Here is an 18,967-nt window from a genome sequence, read left to right as displayed (position 1 = left end):
GAAGGAACATCCACAGTTGTTTGCATGTACACAGCAAATAGCATCCTACATTGGTTGGAAGATAACAGAGGAGGGATTTGAAAACTCTAAGGGTAGGGCTGAGCACTGAACTGGCTGAGCTGGGGCAGAGGTGGATGAGGAGAAAGATGCAACCGTTCAATAAAAACCCAAGTAGCCCTAGAACAGGACCCACGTCTCACCAGGAAAAGGAAGAAAGCCAAAGAAATAATGGTGGAAGGAAGTGGATGTAAATGGAGCTGAACTGGGCCATGGGAAAGCAGGGAGAACAAATGTGGTCAAAAATGGAATTAAAGGGCAGCCCGGGTGGCTCAGCGGTTTAGCGCCGCCTTCAGCCCAGGGCATGATCCTGGAGACGCGGGATCGAGTCCCATGTTGGGCTCCCGGCATGGAGCCTGCTTCTCCCTCTGCCTGTGTCTCTGCCTCTCTCTCTCATGAATAAATAAATAAAATCTTTTTAAAAAATGGAGTTAAAGTCACAATTGGAGGACAAATACGAAATATGAGAGGTGAGGAGAAGATGTAAAGGAGACAGTGGATCCATACATTCATTCCTCAAGCACTTATTAATGGCTCCCTGCAGACAGGCTTCTGCCACGCAACACCCCTAGCCTCATGGGCTTGCCTCCTGGAGGATACAGTCTCTGTAAGGTAAGCGAGGAGCCACATACACTATTAGACACTGGAAAGAATGAAGAATAAAAATAAAGCAGAAAGGGACTAATGAGTGCTAGGGCTGGACAGCAGGGAGTCATGATGTCCTAGCAGAAGGCCAGCGGGGAGGCCTCACTGAGCCTTAGAAGGAAAGGCTGGAGGAGGTGAGCGAGCAAGCTGTGCAGGCTGCTGACTGGTAGCAAAGGGGGCACAGCAGGTTCATAGCCCTGAGGCAGGTCCCTGTCTCCAGGAGTGGAGGCAGCCAGTGTGGGGACGTGAAGGAGGAAGGACAGCAGACCCTGAGGCTCCCGACACTGTGGGCCGGAGCGTGCAGGATCCCACAGGCTGTTGTGAGACTTCAGCTCTCCCATTTGTGGCAGGAAAAGCCGTTGAAGGATATGGAGCACATGCGTGGGTCAGTCTGGCTGCTGTTTTGAGAGCAGACTGAAGGGGCACCCGGGGGGTTCAGTGGTTGAGCGCCTGCCTTTGGCTCAGGGCATGATCCCAGGACCCACGTCGGGCTCCCTGCATGGAGCCTGCTTCTCCCTCTGCCTCTGTCTCTGCCTCTCTCTGTGTGTCTCTCATGAGTAAATGAATAAACTCTTAAAAAAAAAAAAAAAAAAGCATGTCGAAGAGGGGGACAAGAGGGGAAGCAGAGAAATTACCAAGGAGCTGATAGTTGAGGGTCGAGATGGTGCCTTGGGCCAAGGTGACAATAATGGAGGCTAAAGAAAAGGGCAAATTCTGCATATATTTTGATGGAAGAGACAATGAAACCACATTTTGGGGGAGAAGGGTCTGGGATGCTATGACCCTTATTTCATGTCATATTTTGAATTGATCAAATTGAGGACTGATCATTTACCTTCTGTAACCCAGGACCCCTTTCAGACCCTGGTTTCCACATACTAATAGGAGCTCCAGACGGTAAAATAAAATATTATGACATTTACACAAACACCAGACTTGACGACAGCACTTCTCACTGCGGCCCATGGGCCGCCCACCTCCCTATCAGACCATCTGTTACCGGTGCAGATCCTGGGCTCCGCTCCACATAGATCAGGTCATTGGGATGCACACTTAAGTCTAAGAATCACTGCTCAGAGGAGGAAAGGAGGAAAGTGTGAGAACCTCTGACCGCCTGAAATAAACAAAACCCTGGGGAAAATTTTAAAAACAGTCGCCGGAAATTCTGAGAGTACCACTGACCACCTGTGATATCAACATGTCACAGGTCTGACAAACACCTCCGTTCACTTATCCACTGGACAAATGTCATTCAGCTCCCACTCCATCCAAGGCTTGTTCCAGGGAACAAGACAGAAACTGTGAACTTATTAAGGGAGTTTTATTTCCCTCCACGGAAATGCAGGGAAGTAGTGGACATTAATAGGAAAATAGAATCTGCTTAGGGGAAAATTTGGCTTCAGCAAATTTCATGAGAGCGACATATGATCAATAAAATAAGAGGTCATGGTATTAAGAGCACAGCAGCAGTGTGACATTTGAGTCTTACCACTGAGTGAGAATTCTCTGGGTTTAAAAATTTCCCTGGGTGAAGGGTGTTGGCATAAGCCAGCTTCATGCTCAAACGCCTGAGTCTCCAGTTGCCGTTTCATTGCCTGAGGTCATCACTGCTCTGCTGCTTCACATGGTAAATATTCTAAGTGAGCTGAGTTTAAAAACACGGTTCCATCTGGTTGCTTTCAAAGTACTTTCATTTCAGGTCCTAGTCTGAAATCAGGGTGCTTTGGAGGTGAGTAAATGCTGACCATATACTTGAAACAGGTTCAAATCGGTGTGAGAACGCAGATCAGATTTCATTCTCGGAATCTGGTCGACTTTTTCTCCTACTTGGGAACCTACTATAGACCCTTGCAGGCCGTAGGTCTTCCAGCAGCGGCCCACAAGGCATGTGTCCTCAGTAAATAACTTTAATTAGCATGATGTAATACATTTTAGCCGAAAGTGCATTATTCCAAACAGTGTCTTTTTCCAAGCATGTTGGCCAGGCACCTTTACTAAAACAAAGGAATCAGCCTCCTGTACCTCTGAGAATACATTTAGCACAAAGAGCCAGTGTTCCAGAGGCTGCTCCTACCTGGCCAGTAGAGCCAGAGGGCAATGTCTGCCCAGTTTCCATGGCCAGGGTCTTCTCTTGGTCAAAGGCATTGGCGCAAACACTGCGTGCCCCAGCATGCTCGGCAGGTAGGCTTGGGAAGAAGACGCCACTCTTTTGAAGGCCACTGGACTCTTGTCTTTAATAATGGATAAGAGAGCCCTCTCTGGCATATTTCTTTTTTTTTTTTTTTAAGTTTTCAGTAGCTTTTATTTTATTTTTTGTATATTTTTTATTGGAGTTCAATTTGCCAACATATAGTATAGCACCCAGTGCTCATCCCATCCAGTGCCCGTCACCCAGTCACCCCATCCCCCCTACCCACCTCCCCTTCCACCTTCATTTGTTCATTTCCCAGAGTTAGGAGTCTCTCATGTTTTGTCTCCCTCTCTGATCCCCGCCCCCCCCTTTTTCTCTCCTTTCCCCTATAATCCCTCTCACTATTTTTTATATTCCCCATATGAGTGAAACCATTTGGTGATTGTCCTTCTCCGATTGACTTACTGACTTATGTCACTCAGCATAATACCCTCCAGTTCCATCCACATCGAAGCTCAGGAACATGGCTCCAAGGGTCACTGACCACCTGCTGTGATTCACTCTGCGAACTATCCCAACGGTCCAAGAGCCTGTTGCCACCCAGCCCTGTGGCAAGTCCAAATGGCTCCACCTCCAAAATCCAAACACTCCTCTCCAAGCCACCATCATGTCTCCTGATGGGCTGCCTGCTCCTACTCCCTGCCCCAGTAACCATGGCCCCCCAGCACCCAGGATGGCCCCTGACCATGTAAGGCACAGCCTCCTGCTTGAAGCCTCTACGTTTCCTTCTAGAGACTCCTTACTATCAGGAGGCTCTAAGGTCCGACGTGATCCGGCCCAGAGGAACTTTAGAACCTCATTTTGAACAGCTCTTCCCTTCTTTGTCCCCTTCAAACATGCCAAGCGTAGCTTTGTATGCAGGGCCGTGCATCTGTTGCTTGGGATGCATTCCCTGACTCCTCATGCGGCTGGCTCCTTCCCATGAGTGTGTGTTTAGTGTGTCAGTCCTCCCGAGGGCCCTCACTGGCGCGTCCTCTGCCGTGCACTGCGTCAGATGATCCTGTTATCTCAGAGCGCTCCTCCCTAAGTAAAAATAGCAAATCTCTTATTTTGCTCTTTCGTTTTCTTCTGCCTTCCTCCTATAGAAGTAAGTCCTGGTAGCAGGGACCTCACTAGCTGCATATGCTGCAGTCCCCCTAGCGTCCATTACAGTGTCTGTTACGTAGTAACCCCACACAATTTTGCTGGTTATTCATGAGTATGGCAATGGCCAACCTCGGAGACCTGAACCAGGACCTTAGTGTTTGCCAGATGCTACCCTTAAGTACTGTTCTGCATCTAGGGGCAAAGTGACTACACCAGGGCTTACCTTTAATGTACGCGCACATTTCCTTGGTATCTTGGTTAAAATACAGATTTTAATTTCTAACAAGCTGCCCCCCGGGTGTTCAGCAATGCTGGGATAGGAGTCGCTTTTAAATCTCGTGATAGACATAATAACAGCTCCCAGAGATGACTACATCCTAATCCCCTGAAGCTGTGAATATTTTTACGTTGCGTGGCAAAAAGTAACTCAGATTACTAATTGACTGATCTTAATATAGAGAGATTACCTAGATGGGCCCGATGTCATCGCAAGAGTCTTTAAATAGGGGAGAGGAGGGGAGCTCTACGAGGAGTCTGTGTCAGAGCAAGGCTGCAGCAAATGGTCATTGCTGCTTTGAGATGAAAAGGGGCCCAGAGCAGAGGAATGTGGGCAGGCTCTGGGAAGAAAGCAAACAGGTGAACAGTTTCCTGGTTCACAGCCCTCACACGATTCACGAATCAGTACTGTTCTCTCCAATACACTCTGCTGCAACAAGAAAACAGACTATTTCATCAAAGTGGTAGTTTCAAGTCCTTACTTTGGGCTTGGAATAGAAATACAAAAATCAGTGTTGGTTTGTCAGTAGTATTAGGGCTGTGAAGCAGAGACCATATCTTCCTGTGTTTCAGGCCAGAGAAGAAGATTATAGGGCATATGACTTCCTTCATTCTTTCTTCCCTGTCCGCGAACTGCTCGGGCTGCCCCTAGGAATTCAGCGTTGCACGTGATAACAGAAAACAGGGGCTGGTGTGGAAGCAGGCTCATTGCCACTGCCAACCGGAATAACAGGTTGTGGATTTTTTAAAGCTTTTTCATAAAAGTCTTTAAAAACCCAAGCATAGAGGAAAAGGGAATAGATAAATATCTTCCCTCATCTGAGGTTGTTGGAAAACACGTAACTTGTTAAAATATCAAATACTGAGAGTTACCCTTATAAAGAGATTCTCTTAAAAATCAGATGTCAGATCTAGAGCACACATGCCTGTTTTCTTCAGAAGCACTGGCCTTTTAACAAGGGATGTACTCCTTTGCTTCTCCCCCCCCTTTTTTTTAATCCCTTCTTTTATGTCTTATCAACATCTAGTGACATGGTTCTGTGCAGCTAAAGCCCTTCTCTCCAGTGGTAGAGTTCATCATCGAGAAAATACTTGGGGGGTTTTTGTTTTGTATCCACCAATTAGCCATCGCTTCAAGTTTCTTTTTAATACTACAAAATTATCCTTTAGTTTTTCATCCTTTTGCTGTTATCTGAATTCTAGGGGTTGAGGACCCGAGAGAAGCTGACAATTCTATCCACTCATGGCTCTGGCCCACTTTTTACAGGGGTCATCGGCAAAAGATAAATGCCTGGAAAATACAAAAGTCCAAAATGGCCAAAAGCAGCTGAGGGTTGATTGTGGTGGAGGAGAGGCAAGTCTGGTTATGCACCACCTTATTGATTCCTTATTGATTAGATTTCTTGTGGAGTTCATGCAACTCCCACATCCTTTTTATTATTGGTTGTCAGCAGTGAAGAGGGAGTTGGGTCTTAGGATAGAACTGTTTGGAAGAACAAAGCAAACAAATCACAGGCACTGTCACCTGACCACGAGCAATGATTATGGATACGTTAGCAGAATTACTAGAAATGTTAGAAATCATTCCTTTTCTTTTCTTTTCAAGGTTTTATCCCTTTATTTGACAGAGAGAGAGAGAGAGAGAGCACAAGCAGGGGGACTGCAGAGGGAGAGGGAGAAGCAGACTTCACGCTGAGCAGGGAGCCCAACTCTGGGCTCCATCTCAGGGTCCTGCCATCATGTCCCAAGCTGAAGGCAGACGCCCCACCAACTGACCCCCGGGCACCCTGAAACCCTTCCTTTTCAAAAAGGGCAACAGCCTTCAAAGGAAGTCAGGAGAGGGGGCAAATTCGGAGCTTCTTGATCATTTAGGGCTTGCATTTTTACTGCAGTCAAGACAGCCCTCCTCCTCCCAACTGGGCTGTTTTCAAACTGTGGAACCAAATCCTTTCATTTGCAATGGAAATGTGAATAACCTACTTTGCAAGCTGAGAAAGGTCTCTATGCAAAGGTTGAAGGGTAGTCTTTCTTCATTTGAGCCTGGAGAGGAAGCCAAAAGCAAAACAACCCGAAGCTGTACTGGCTTACAGAAGAGCAGCTGCAGAAGTTTGCCTTTTTTTTAAAAAAAAATTATATATATATGTGTATATATATATATTTTATTGGAGTTCAATTTGCCAGCATATAGCATAACACCCAGGGCTCATCCCGCCAAGTGTCCCCCTCAGTGCCCGTCACCCAGTCACCTCAACCCCCTGCCCTCCTCCCTTTCCATTACCCCTTGTTCGCTTTCCAGAGTTAGGAGTCTCTCATGTTCTGTCTCCCTCACTGATATTTTTACTCATTTTCTCTCCTTTCCCCTTTAATCTCTTTCACTATTTTTTATATTCCCCAAATGAATGAGACCATATAATTTTTGTCCTTCTCCGATTGACTTACTTCACTCAGCATAATACCCTCCAGGTCCATCCACGTGGAGGCAAATGGTGGGTATTTGTCTTTTCTAATGGCTGAGGAATATTCCATTGTATACATAGACCACAGCTTCTTTATCCATTCATCTTTCGATGGACACCGAGGCTCCTTCCACAGTTTGGCTATTGTGGACACTGCTGCTAGAAACATCGGGGTGCAGGTGTCCCGGCGTTTCATTGCATCTGTATCTTTGGGGTAAATCCCCAACAGTGCAATTGCGGGGTCGTAGGGCAGGTCTATTTTTAACTCTTTGAGGAACCTCCACACAGTTTTCCAGAGTGGCTGTGGAGAAAGGGGAATCCTCTTGCACTGTTGGTGGGAATGTGAACTGGTACAGACACTCTAGAAGTTTCCCATTTTAATTCCAGGATTCAAGCTGGCAGTAATGAAGGATAAAGTGAGTTGAGAGAACTCTGCTACTGCTTGCGGGCATCACGCAGACGTCAGGAATATGATATGATGGTTTGTCTTGGCAAATGGCTTAATGATAAGGCTCTACTTACTGTTTTCTGGTGTCCTATTTCCTGTTTCCACCATTCCAAAAACTTACAGGAGTTTATGTTTTTGTGGAAGTAAATCTATGACATCATAATAATCGTATTATGCACTTACTGTATAAAGTTTGGGAAATAGACAGAACTACAACTCCTAAAATAAATCACAATCTGGATTCCCAGCAAAGAGTCCCAGCTGGGTCGCCTTCACATGTTTAATTCATAGTTATTTTATTAAAAACATATTACATTTTAAAGTCAGTTTTTTTTTTTAAGATTTTATTTATTTATTCATGAGAGACACAGAGAGAGAGAGAGGCAGAGACACAGGCAGAGGGAGCCCGACCTGGGCCTCGATCCCGGGACCCTGGGGTCACGCCCTGGGCCGAAGGCAGGTGCTAAACCACTGGGCCACCGGGGTGCCCCTTAAATTCAGGTTTTTAACCTGACATGAAATTGTTGATCTCGATGCTAAAATGTAACATCGTGAAAAAAATCCACGTGTGTTGAGCGGAGAACTGAATGTAGGACACGGCAACTTAGCATTTGTATCCTGTCTCAGGTTTTCATCTCTTTGGGGATGTTCTCTCAGGCGTCGTGGGTTCCTGCTCCGAAGCACGCAGCTGTGGACCTCAGGCCATTCCTGATGCTGCTGTCACGATGCGGTTCAGCGGCGGCTGGGCTGGGGCCTGGCGGGTCCAGCAGGTCCCCGCGCCCCTGGGAGGCACCACCGTGGCCAGAGCTGCCCCCGCCGTGCCTTAGCCCGGTTGTATTTTTCTCTGGTTTATTTCGCATCCTAAGGCCGCCTCGCGAGTTTGTACTGGGTTCCCCTGTGCAACGGTATTGCTGGTTTGCCTTTATTGGGTCCAAACTGTAAGAAGCACTTAGCAAAGAGGGGGACAAGGTTTTTGGTTTCTGGGGAAGGGTTAGGATATCCATTTAATCACACTGCAAATCGCCACTACCGCAGGAGCCAGACCTCTTGCTACAACTAATATCTGACATCCATCCGTCTGTGGCTGCAAGGCTAACTCCATTCCATCCATCATGCCGTCCCATGCCCATGACTATTACAGTTTTACAAGATCAAATAAAAATTGTTTCTTCCGGCCAGCTAAGTAGCATGATAAGATTGAGGAACTCCTCTCTTGCTAGGTCCATTATTCACGGCAGACGTCAGTGTGTGGGTAATTCCCATCTGCTGAGCAGCTGCAATTCAGGCCACAAAGTACAAAGTACGCCTAAGCATTTTACAGTGAGCTCTGGATCTAATATTGCTCATAAAACCAAGCTGGGAGCCTTAAAGGAACAGAAGCCCGGAGCCCTCCTCTGCATCCTTCCCCATGCAGCGTCTCTCCGGCTAGCACCCTCCCCGAGCCGCGGGCAACTCTCGGCCGTCAGCTGCTGCCAGGATCTGATCTGCGCCCTGCCGGTGCACGGGGCCAGCTTCTGTCCCGGGAAGCTTATTATTCTATCCCTTCATTTGGGTAGTCCAGTTTGCACGGAAGTTTGCCATTCCTCAGTTTTCTAAAAACACTGTCCATATGGGGGCACCTGGGTGGCTCACTCAGGTAAGTGTCTGCCCCTTCAGCTCAGGTCCTGAGCTCGGGGTCTGGGATAGAGCCCCCCCCCACTTGGGCTCCCTGCCCAGTAGGGAATCTGCTTCTCCCTCTGCTTCTGTCCCTCCTCCACACTAGTGCATTCTCTCTCTCTCTCTCTCTCTCTCTCTCAAATAAGTAAATACATCTTTAAAACACTATCCATATTATATACTGTTTGATTTTTTCAAATCTTGTTGTATATCACATGCAGCATTTCATGTTCCAAAAAAGAAGCTCTCAGAAAATCCTTTTGTTATGTATCAAACAGAGTGTGTGGGGTCTTTGAACCTATGTCTACTTCTTGGGTATCCTTGTGGCTCCCGGACATCACAGATTTGTGGACTGAGAAGATTGGATGTGAAATCCATTGCTTATTATCCATTTTATAGTTTTGTTAGGGCGGCTGAATAGCTGCTTAGCGGTCTGATCTAGGCTGGGTGAGGAACATCTTGGTGGCTGAGAGCACAGGGGCACAGATGTTTGTTTCCTTTTTGGGGGGGAGGAAGGTGCATATATAACATTTAAGTGGATCCAAGAAATCTGTTACAATAAGCATTGACAGGGCACGTTGTATATTAAATCACTGTCCCCTTTCCTGACTGCCTAGATGACGCTTTGTGATTACCTTCAGATGTATCTGAATCATGTAATCCCTATACGTATTTTAAGTCCCTTTGAGACTTCACTCCTTTCTGTACATGCAGGACCCTTGAGCATCTTTCCATGGTGCACAGCCTTGCCCCTGCGCCTCATCTCAGTACTGTTGCAGGAGTCCCACCCTCCTCTCTCTGCTTCCATCTTGTCCTAAAATCTGTGTCTTGTCAGTCCCCTAGTGGCCCTTAGCATCATGTCTTTCTTTTGCCTAGAAAGAAAGCTACTTTGTTCAGTAGCTGCCTCCTGCCTGCGGGGTGAACTTTAAGCTTGTTAAAATGGTTCACAAGGTTCCTGCCTGCTTCTTTAGCTCACTGCGCACCACTCTCCATTTACATGTTCAACTCTTAGATCCTGACACTCAGCTTTCTCCACAAAAACTATAGAAATAGCTCCATGTCCTTGTGAAAGTTATCTCTGCCTGGTAAGTTCCTCACACTCTTCACATTTGATCCCCCCCCCCCAAGTTCACGGTAGGCAGTGTCTGTTGTCCACACTCTCACCTGTCCTCAGGTTCAACTGTGTGAATGCATGAGTGCATGGCCATTCGCTATTAGAAGCCGCAGTTTGAACCAGTTTGAACCAGATATGGGCGATCATCTTGACAGTCCCTCTTCATGTCCTTGTGTCTTCAGGGCCAACAAGTCAGATCTACACATTACAGGCTGTTTTATGACCAGCGACCAATGTTTCATCAGGTACACAAAAAAATCACCTTCAAAAGCTTCTTTGGCAGGGTACACACTTCTCCAGGCAGATAGAATATAGTGCAAACAAAACATACAAGCACGTTTATTCTCGCGGAGCTATGGTCTGGTGAGAGAGACCAAATACAAGACAAATAAGTATGCACAAGGTTAGAGGTGAAGAACGGGCAGAGGTAAGAAAGCAGAATATGAATGTTGGGAGAAAGCAGCGCTTTAGATTGAGTGGTCAGGAAGGACTTCTTGAGAAGGTGAATTCTGGGTAAGGAGTTAAAGAAAATGTGTGAAAGCGTGACAGCGTGGGGGATGGGGATGGAGGTCTTTCTGGACATAGGGATCAGTGCAAAGGCCCTGAGGTGAGAACGTGCCTGACATATTAAAGGAATATCAAGGAGGCCAGTGGTTAAAGTGTAGTGAGTGAAGGAAAGAATGGAAGGAAATGAGATCAAAGGGAAACAGAAGACCAGCTCACATCTGGCCTTTTAAGTCACTGGAAGCATGTTGGCTTTTAGTCCAAATAATGAAAAGATATTGGAGAATTTGGAGCTGAGGAGAGAAATGATCAGGTTTGCATTAAAATAACACCTGCTATTACAACAGGCTAGAGATACAGGGAGGCTTTTAGGAGACTGTTGCAGTAATCCAGGTGAAAGATGGACCAGTAGGTTAGCTAGGGAAGGCAAGGATCTTAGGCTATGGGCGCACCGGGGAAAGGACAGAGGAGGGGCAGTAACCAGTATTCCTACTGCCAGAGCCTACCTGTCACAAAGGAAAAGTAACTCAGAAGCAGTGGCCATTTCTGAACTGTTACTATACCCCAGGTAGGAAACACAGTGTCAGGCACATACTAGATGCTTAACTGAGGCTGATTAATGTTGGAAAACCAAGAAGAAATGTGATACCAAATCCCTGTTTGGTGGCCGTCTCCTGTCACAGAACAGACTCCCACAACTTTGCCCTCAGTCATTTTACCTTCTTTCATTATTTATTTATGACCAATATTTGTTGCTGTCCCCAAAAGACTTCTGTTTTCAATGGCCCACATTAAGTGAAAATGACAGCACCGTAAAGATTCCATTGAACCATTTCTATATCGTACCTGTACGAACTAAATGCACTATTTCTGCCTTTTACTGTTAGAGAGCCTCATTATAACCAAATGTAATTTTTTTTAGGGAACAACTTAATTCTTTATTGAAGAACTATAATATTTTTTATGGGAACCAGAAAAATCTGCATATTTTATATGGACAGGTAAGCCCATCAAAGAAATGCAATACAGTTTGATTCACAGGAAGAAATTCCATAAAGGTATGGAGGATTCAGGATGAGTTCGAGTCCATAATCTAGCGGCACAAGTGGTCTGGAAAAACTGGCAAATCTTTGACTTGATCATGATTTTCATTTTTAGACCAAATCACAAAATCCTAGTCCTGGAACATGTGACTTCTTAAGCAGTATTGGGGACAGGAAAGTATTTAAAAATAATTTTAATGACCTATTTACTTTCTATTTTTAAAAGTGTATAAGTATCTTTTGAACAGCAAGTCCACCAGAAATCTATCATAATACTTTTTGCCAAATGTACTAGAACATATAGAGAAGGTCGTGTCATCCCATGGTGACATTATTTGTAATGGAGAGAATTTGAAGATATCTTCAGTCTATCCCAATGAGAGATAGCTCAAAGAAATATGGCATAGTCTGTAACATAGTTTGATTTGGTTGCTAAGATGAATCAGTTAAATTCCAATGGATGTGTACTACGTTATAACAACAAATTTTAAAATGTGAAAGAAACAATTCAGAAAAGTCCTGACGCTACAAAGCATTTTTTGGGAGTGCAAATTGTTGGGAGTGCAGGCTGTTGTACAATCCGGGCTTCGATTTTTCATTTCTTCCTCTTCGTCTCCTAGTAATCCTGTTTCCCACAAGCCTCTCCACTCAGTCTTGTGTTCTAATGGAGCTAACTTCACATCTTTACGATATCTTCCTGGTCCCAGGGAACATTAGACATTTCTACCTCTGATTTAAATCTTCAAATCTGATGGTACAGCATTGACTTTAGGCCAGTGCAATTTGGCTTAAAATTGCTTTAGAAGGAAACTTGCAAACTACTCTGGTCTTTACTAGTGAGGTTAAATGATTTCATTCAACTGAATATTTGTTACCTTCCCAAATGTGATAGATAGGAGAAGGAAGTAACTAATCTCTTTATGAAGAAATGGGCATAATTTTAAATTATTTCAATATTGTCCTATATCTAAGATCTCTAATGTATATAACTGTAAAGAAAATTTAAGAAAAGACCAAAACTTTAAAAAAGATTGTTTATATTTTGCTTCAAGTTTCTGTAAAGTTCATAATGTTAAGTTTTTTCCTTTAGGAAAATATTTGAATTTTGATGTTATGAACATATAATTTGAGCCATATTCTTTCCAATTCTAGGAACAGTGTTCAATTTATAATACAAAAGTCATTTAATTTTTTAAAATACATGAATAAAGTGCACAGTGAGACTATCAAATTGTTTAATCTTTCCATCTTTACTCACTGGTCAATAAAGTTAGAATTCAGAATTTTCAAAATATCCTTGGTTACAATAACAAACACTGTTAAAAGGGGCAGTATGGAGGATAAAATGCAGCTTTCTTAATCTCTGATTAATTAAGCTAATATATTTTTTAAAAAATTTATCTATTTACTTAACAGAGAGAGGGTGCGCAAGTAGGCAGGGCAGCAGGCAGAGGGAGAGGGAGAAGCAGACCCCTGTTGAGCAGAGAGCCCGATGTGGGGCTCGATCCCTGGACCCTGGGATCATGACCTGAGCTGAAGGCAGAGTCTGCCTAACCAATTGAGCTACCCAGGTGCCCCTAATTGAGCAAATACTGATTGTCTCCTGTGTGCAAGACACCATTCTAGAAGCTGCAGATAAAGCAATGAAGAAATTGGACAGAATGCCTTTATGCTGCTTACATTATAGCAGACAGATAAGAAACAAAATATACAATATATCAAATGGTAATAAAGGTGGTGGGCAATAGTAAAGCAGGGAAGAGGGCTCAGGGATCTCAGTGGGGTGAGGGAAGAGGAGCATTCAATCAGAGACTCTGAGAGATGTGAAGAAGCAAACCTTGCAGAAGTCTGTGGGATGCACATTCCAGGCGGAGACAGCCTGAATAAGGGGACGGAGCCTGACTAGTGTAATTGAAGGAGAGCAGGGAAGTCAGGAGAGCAGGAATCTTGTGAGAAAGGGGAATTAGTAGCCATTGCAGCTGGAGACATAACTGTGAAGGGAAAGCACCAGAGTTTGTGGGTCTTGTAGATCATTGTGAAGACCTTAGCATGTATGTGCAATGAGATGGAAAACCACAGGGAAGTTTTGAGTAGAACAGTGACATTACCTAAAAGGATTCATTTTAAAAGAATCTCCCAATTATTAATAAAATTAAAAATAAATAAATAAATAAATAAATAAATAAATAAATAAATGGATCTCCCTAGCTATGCAGAGTATAGGAAAGGACAAGAGAAGAATGAGAAAGAAAATTCTTACAATAATCCCAGCAAACATTGGCAATGGCATGGACCAAAATCATGGTAGTGGATACAGTGAGTGTGGTCACATTAGGGATATATTTTTAAGGTGGAGCTAATAGGATTTGCTAATGAGTTGGGTGTTGAGAACAAAAGAAAGATTAAAGGTGGCTCTAAAATTCCTGGCCTGAGCAACTGGAAGGATAAGGGTGTTATTTACCAAGATGGAAGAGTTGGGGAGGAAAATATTCATGGGAGAAAGACCAAGAGGTAATTAGGAACACACTAAGTTTGATGGAAGGTAGGCAATTGGATGGCTGGAGTTCAGTGGGAAGGTTTGGGCTAGAAATATAAAGTTGGAAGCTATTAGTTTAGAGATAGCATTTAAGGATCCTTGAGATCACCAAGGATACTGGTGTACATCTGAAAGAAAAGAGGCCTAAGGATTTAGACAACAAGATTAAATAAGTATAAACAAGACTTCTGTGATAATTTATTTAGTTGACCTCTAAAGAGACACTTTGTAAAAAATAAAAATACAAATAAAAATAAAAATAAAAAAATAGACACTGTGCAATTAGAGAGTATTCTGATATTCCTTACATGAGAAAACCTTACATTGTCTGATAGCAATTGGAGTATTTTTTCTTGAAAGCAAGAATTAGGTAATCTCAGAAGAGCAGTTACTCTTTGAATTTTTGCTGTAAGGGATTAATTGAAGTGTAATTAAGCAAAGAAGGGATGCTATACAGCAATAACTAAAATGTAGGACCTGCGTCATGTACTGCCCTTCCAGAGACCAAATTATGTTTGGTTGTTGAAAACAACTGATTGGTAACCTGACTTCTCAGTAATCTGAAACATGACCTCAAAAGTGGGAGAAAGAACACAACTTTGTTTCTGTCAGCCAAAGAAATAATAAGCAATAATATTATTGAGCACTTATTAACTGTCAGGCCCTATGAATTAGGGGTTATTGTGATGTCCATTCTTCAGAAGCATCAGGTTTAAGGGTGTCCAGCATCTCATCCAAAGTCACACAGCTGGGAAGTGGCAGATCCAGGGTTCAAACACGGTTCGGTCTGATTCCAGAGTCTGGAGTTTTCATTACACTCCCAAATAAAAATCGAGTCATTTACATTCTCTAATAATTGATTGGATGTCGTAGTACTTATTGGATGGTTGGAATATGACTCTCCTTAGTTTCTATATTTTTTGAAATTTCCATAATGACAATACATTACCCTAATAACAGAAAGGCTTTTACATAGAGAAGGGAAACATTGATTAGAAAATAAATTTTATGGAAATATGCTTTGGTACTAATATTTACATCCACAGAATAAATAAATGTCTATAACCCATGCTTGCATGGAATTTCCTTCCTATGTTGTATTTTCAACTTAAAAGGTAGTCAAATGTTTTTGATTTTTTCAAATAAAGAATTTCTGTTATACAATTTATACTGTGTTTTCATATATTTTTCCCTCATTCTGCATAATAATTCCTTGAGCTAAAATTTGTTGCTCAGAAATGAGGAAACAGCCACTAAGTCTCTGAAGAGCTGTTCCTCTGATTTCTAGTTTAGTTAGAGTGCTTACTTCTGCTTTAATCTGAAGATAACAGAATTAAACTTCCAGTTCAGTGAAGAATCATGGAGTTCAGAAAGCATTTGAACATGCTATGCCCTCTGGTGGGCATGTCATTACCATTATGACTTACTTTGTTGATTATAGGTGTTTCCAAAAATGAATTATTTTGCATTTGAACATGCTATGCCCTCTGGTGGGCATGTCATTACCATCATGACTTACTTTGTTGATTATAGGTGTTTCCAAAAATGAATTATTTTGAGGATAAATTGAAAAGCCAAACAATCCCACTGGGGAATTTATTTATTAAGATGCCTTACAGACCTGATTTCTACATTTTCAGTTAAAAGATTTACCTTCTATAAATGACACAAAAACCATGTATGAGATGATTGGTTTCTTCCCCAGACAGAAGAGGGCGAACTAATTGTTGAAGGAATGTTGGACATTTCCTGGGGAGTAAAACGGCCTATACAACTGAAAATCCAAGATGAGAAGCAAATCCCTTCTTTCACTATGTTGAGATCACCAGATGTCTTTTCCAAAAGGTAAGCTGCCTTTCGTGTTTTAACTCCTTAGTGGAGCATCCTCATATTTACATACCTTTCTTGTGTGGATTCTTAGAGATGGGAGCGCTAATGCTTATAACACAATCTCATCTGATCCCCAGCAACTCTGTGAAGTAGGTGTTCAGAACCGGGGGCTCCGAGAGGTTAGGCAATTTGTGCAAAATCTCCAAATACCATGTAGCAGAACCGGACTGGACCTCAGGTCTGCCTGTCTGCTGTGTTGCTTCTCTCCTGAAGGCTGCGTTCCTTTGTTAGAAAAGACAAAATGTAAAGGCAAGATTCCATTAGCCCTGACCTGGACACCAAAAGGGGAGAGAAAATTTGAATTTCTCCTTTCCTTGGAACAGAGGGCTCTTCCTGAGGGGAGACTTCTGGAAAGCAGATTTAATGATGCTCCACCTAATTGTCCTGATCCCGTGCAACAGGGCACAACAAAATGCACGTGAAGCTCGTAACTGCACAAGACCGTTCTCTGCGTGGGTTTATGCATCAGAACCCCAAATACAAAGGCTGGGCTGATTTTTTTCTTTATCCTTTGCAATTTTTAGAAAAACGAATATTCCCAGGGAGAATCATACATGTAATTTTTTTTCTTTTTCTCTTCTTCTCTACCTTCCCTCCTTTTTAATCCTCAACTTTCCAGCTTGTCTCCCTACTACGTATATAGAGGCACCAAGGTTTGTCCTCACTCATCCTGCCATCTATATATAACTAGATGGGCTGGAGTTCTAGGAAGAGAGGATGAAGAGAGAGCCCAGGACCTTTTCCTCAATCTGATCTTTGGCCATAGGCAAGGAAAACCCAATATCACCTTGAAGGAAGCCCCATTTTTCCTATGGAAAGAACACTGATGCCCCACTGTGATTTATTTGCACCTTGCCAATTCTCTCAAACACGATGCTCCAGCAGTTCTGAACATTTTGTAATTCCCTACAGGTACCATGCAGTCTCTTACTTTCCTGACTCCTGGAAAGTCTACCTGCTTTTCAACATCCATTTGCCTCACTCCCTTCAATCAATCTTTTAAGATTCTGGTCAGGTAACACATTCTCCAGAAAGTCTTTTCTGACCCTTCTGTCTGCACCAGGGGCATTGACAACTTTTCTAGAATCACTTTTATTTATTTATTTATTTATTTTTTTTTAGAATCACTTTTAAAATGCACCATCAATTGGTTTTTTATGCCCCTATCTCCTCCTCTGGCCCGAGGGCTTTCTCGGGCTATGAACACACTTTATTCATCTGTTATGGTGGTGCTGGCATGAAGAAGAGACTCAAAATACAGTTTTGAATTAAGTCCCCACAAGCCTGGTAGTTACATTAACCTATGCTCTGTTGTGAAAACTGTCTCCATCTACCATTCTGACTAGTCTCCCATCCAGGCTAAGGGTTGCCAGCAGGGAAAGGGTCCTGTGTCTATGCAAGAACAGAAGGGAGACCACAGACTTAGGCTCTGATGAAGCCCTGAATGCCTCATCTTCAGGTACCAGATGACTGATGGGCTGATGATTCTAAATGACTAGGAGCATCCTGTAAGAGGAGAAATTACCCCTGGGCTCTGCTCTTAGATCACTGTACAAGACATGAATTTGGCAGAATTAGCTATCATTATTCATATTGCCTAAAAACTCATTGCAAAGTTCTCTGAGCAGCCAGCTGCTTTTGATACATTTTAATTATTTGAGTCATGAAAACTTAATAAGTATGGAACATTAAGGGAAGATGTCAAGGAGATGCAGTAAGGTACTTGTATTATCACATGAAACCTTTTTAAAAATAGCTACCCCAAGGTATTTTGGAGTTTTCAAATTAAAATTCAAAACACTTGCTCCTAAAAATCCTCAATTTGGGCATAACTTTCAAGAGACCAGGTGGACAAAGTAATATTGATGCCTCTCCGTACACTGTGGCAGGTTAAATTTAATATTCTCATGACATGCCTTCCATGGACACCAACTGCATTTTTAATTATTTATCAGAAAGACCATTGCTGTGAACCGAACAGGAACTATCTCCTTTAGTTTAGAGTTGAGAAAGAATTCCCTAGAGAACTCTGCCTGCCCTTGACCACAGTAGTGAGACTTACTAGAGCATTCGAACGAAGCAAAGGGCACACTTGTGGTGTATCAGATCTTACTGAAGGTTAGGAATTATCAGAAAGAGGTCCTACCCTCTCACACTCAAGAGCAAAGTTAGATTCAGTTGTGGTTAACTAGGCAAGAATCCTTCCTGGAAACCAGCTGAACACTCAGCAGGAAGGGACAGCATGATTTGGAATGGCTGTTCCTTGGCCTCTGGTTCCCTAGTGGGGTGCTTGGCCACCTGAGGGTCCTATTCTTTGTTTCAGTCCAATTCTAGACATTGTCATTCTGGTTACCACCCTTAAGATGGCATTCACTTGAATTCTGAGCTTTGAAGGAAATCCAATGAAGAAAGAGCCTATTCCCTCACTCTCACTTCTCAAGTCCCCTTTCTCATAAGGGTTCCTTGGTGCAGAACTTGTACCTCGGCTCCCACAGGGTCACAGATGTGGTATCTTCAGTGGGTGGATGTGGAGCAAAAGACAAGGAAGTTGTGTACTCAGCTGCAGGAAGGGCTGCAATCTTGTCTTTCTGTTCACCCATGGAGACAATCATCAGTTTGTCATGCTAATTTGCTTTAATGATCTTCCAAATGAGTCACCCTGAGTCAGCTTAAAGGGAGTGGTAGAAGCTTAAATATAAATCAGTCTGTTTGAACTGTGACCACTTGTGGCCCTTTATGGAAACAATTCTTTGGGCAGTACTTTGATCTTTCATATATGGTCCAAGTCCTTTGTTTCGAAAATCTTTCAAAACATTTTTTTTAAAAAAAACCCAAGCCTTACTGAGATTACATTTGCTTGCACAAGTTTTGATTTCAGTCTTTAATCTTTCTAAAATCTGTGTTTGCACATTTTATACAGGTCGTGACAGAATGACATAAACAACAGAAGCTGGACAAGTGTACATTTGAATAACATTCATAGTGTGGTTTTTTTCTTACAACACAGGTAGAAAAATGACCACATTCCATTTGTCTATCAAATTACTACTTCCTTTTTATTTTGC

The 18,967-nt window shown here is 43.1% G+C and overlaps 1 protein-coding gene across 4 annotated transcripts in view; it reads left to right on the top strand.

Moving 5' to 3' along the window:
• Nucleotides 1-18,967, top strand: part of RASSF6 (Ras association domain family member 6) — a 45,127-nt gene that overhangs the window by 12,461 nt on the left and 13,699 nt on the right. For 2 of the 4 annotated variants that reach the window (XM_038556314.1, XM_038556315.1), the window contains exons 3-5: nt 10,112-10,174; nt 11,356-11,434; nt 15,718-15,857. In XM_038556314.1, the coding sequence (XP_038412242.1) occupies nt 10,112-10,174; nt 11,356-11,434; nt 15,718-15,857 (282 nt within the window). The remainder of the gene's footprint in view (nt 1-10,111; nt 10,175-11,355; nt 11,435-15,717; nt 15,858-18,967) is intronic. The other 2 variants (XM_038556316.1, XM_038556317.1) reach the window with 1 other exon arrangement.

This window comes from Canis lupus, chromosome 13, assembly GCF_011100685.1.
Source record: "Canis lupus familiaris isolate Mischka breed German Shepherd chromosome 13, alternate assembly UU_Cfam_GSD_1.0, whole genome shotgun sequence".
NCBI classification, from domain to species: domain Eukaryota; kingdom Metazoa; phylum Chordata; class Mammalia; order Carnivora; family Canidae; genus Canis; species Canis lupus.
Note: the sequence above shows the minus strand (reverse complement) of the source record. Positions and strands in the feature narration are given on the sequence as shown.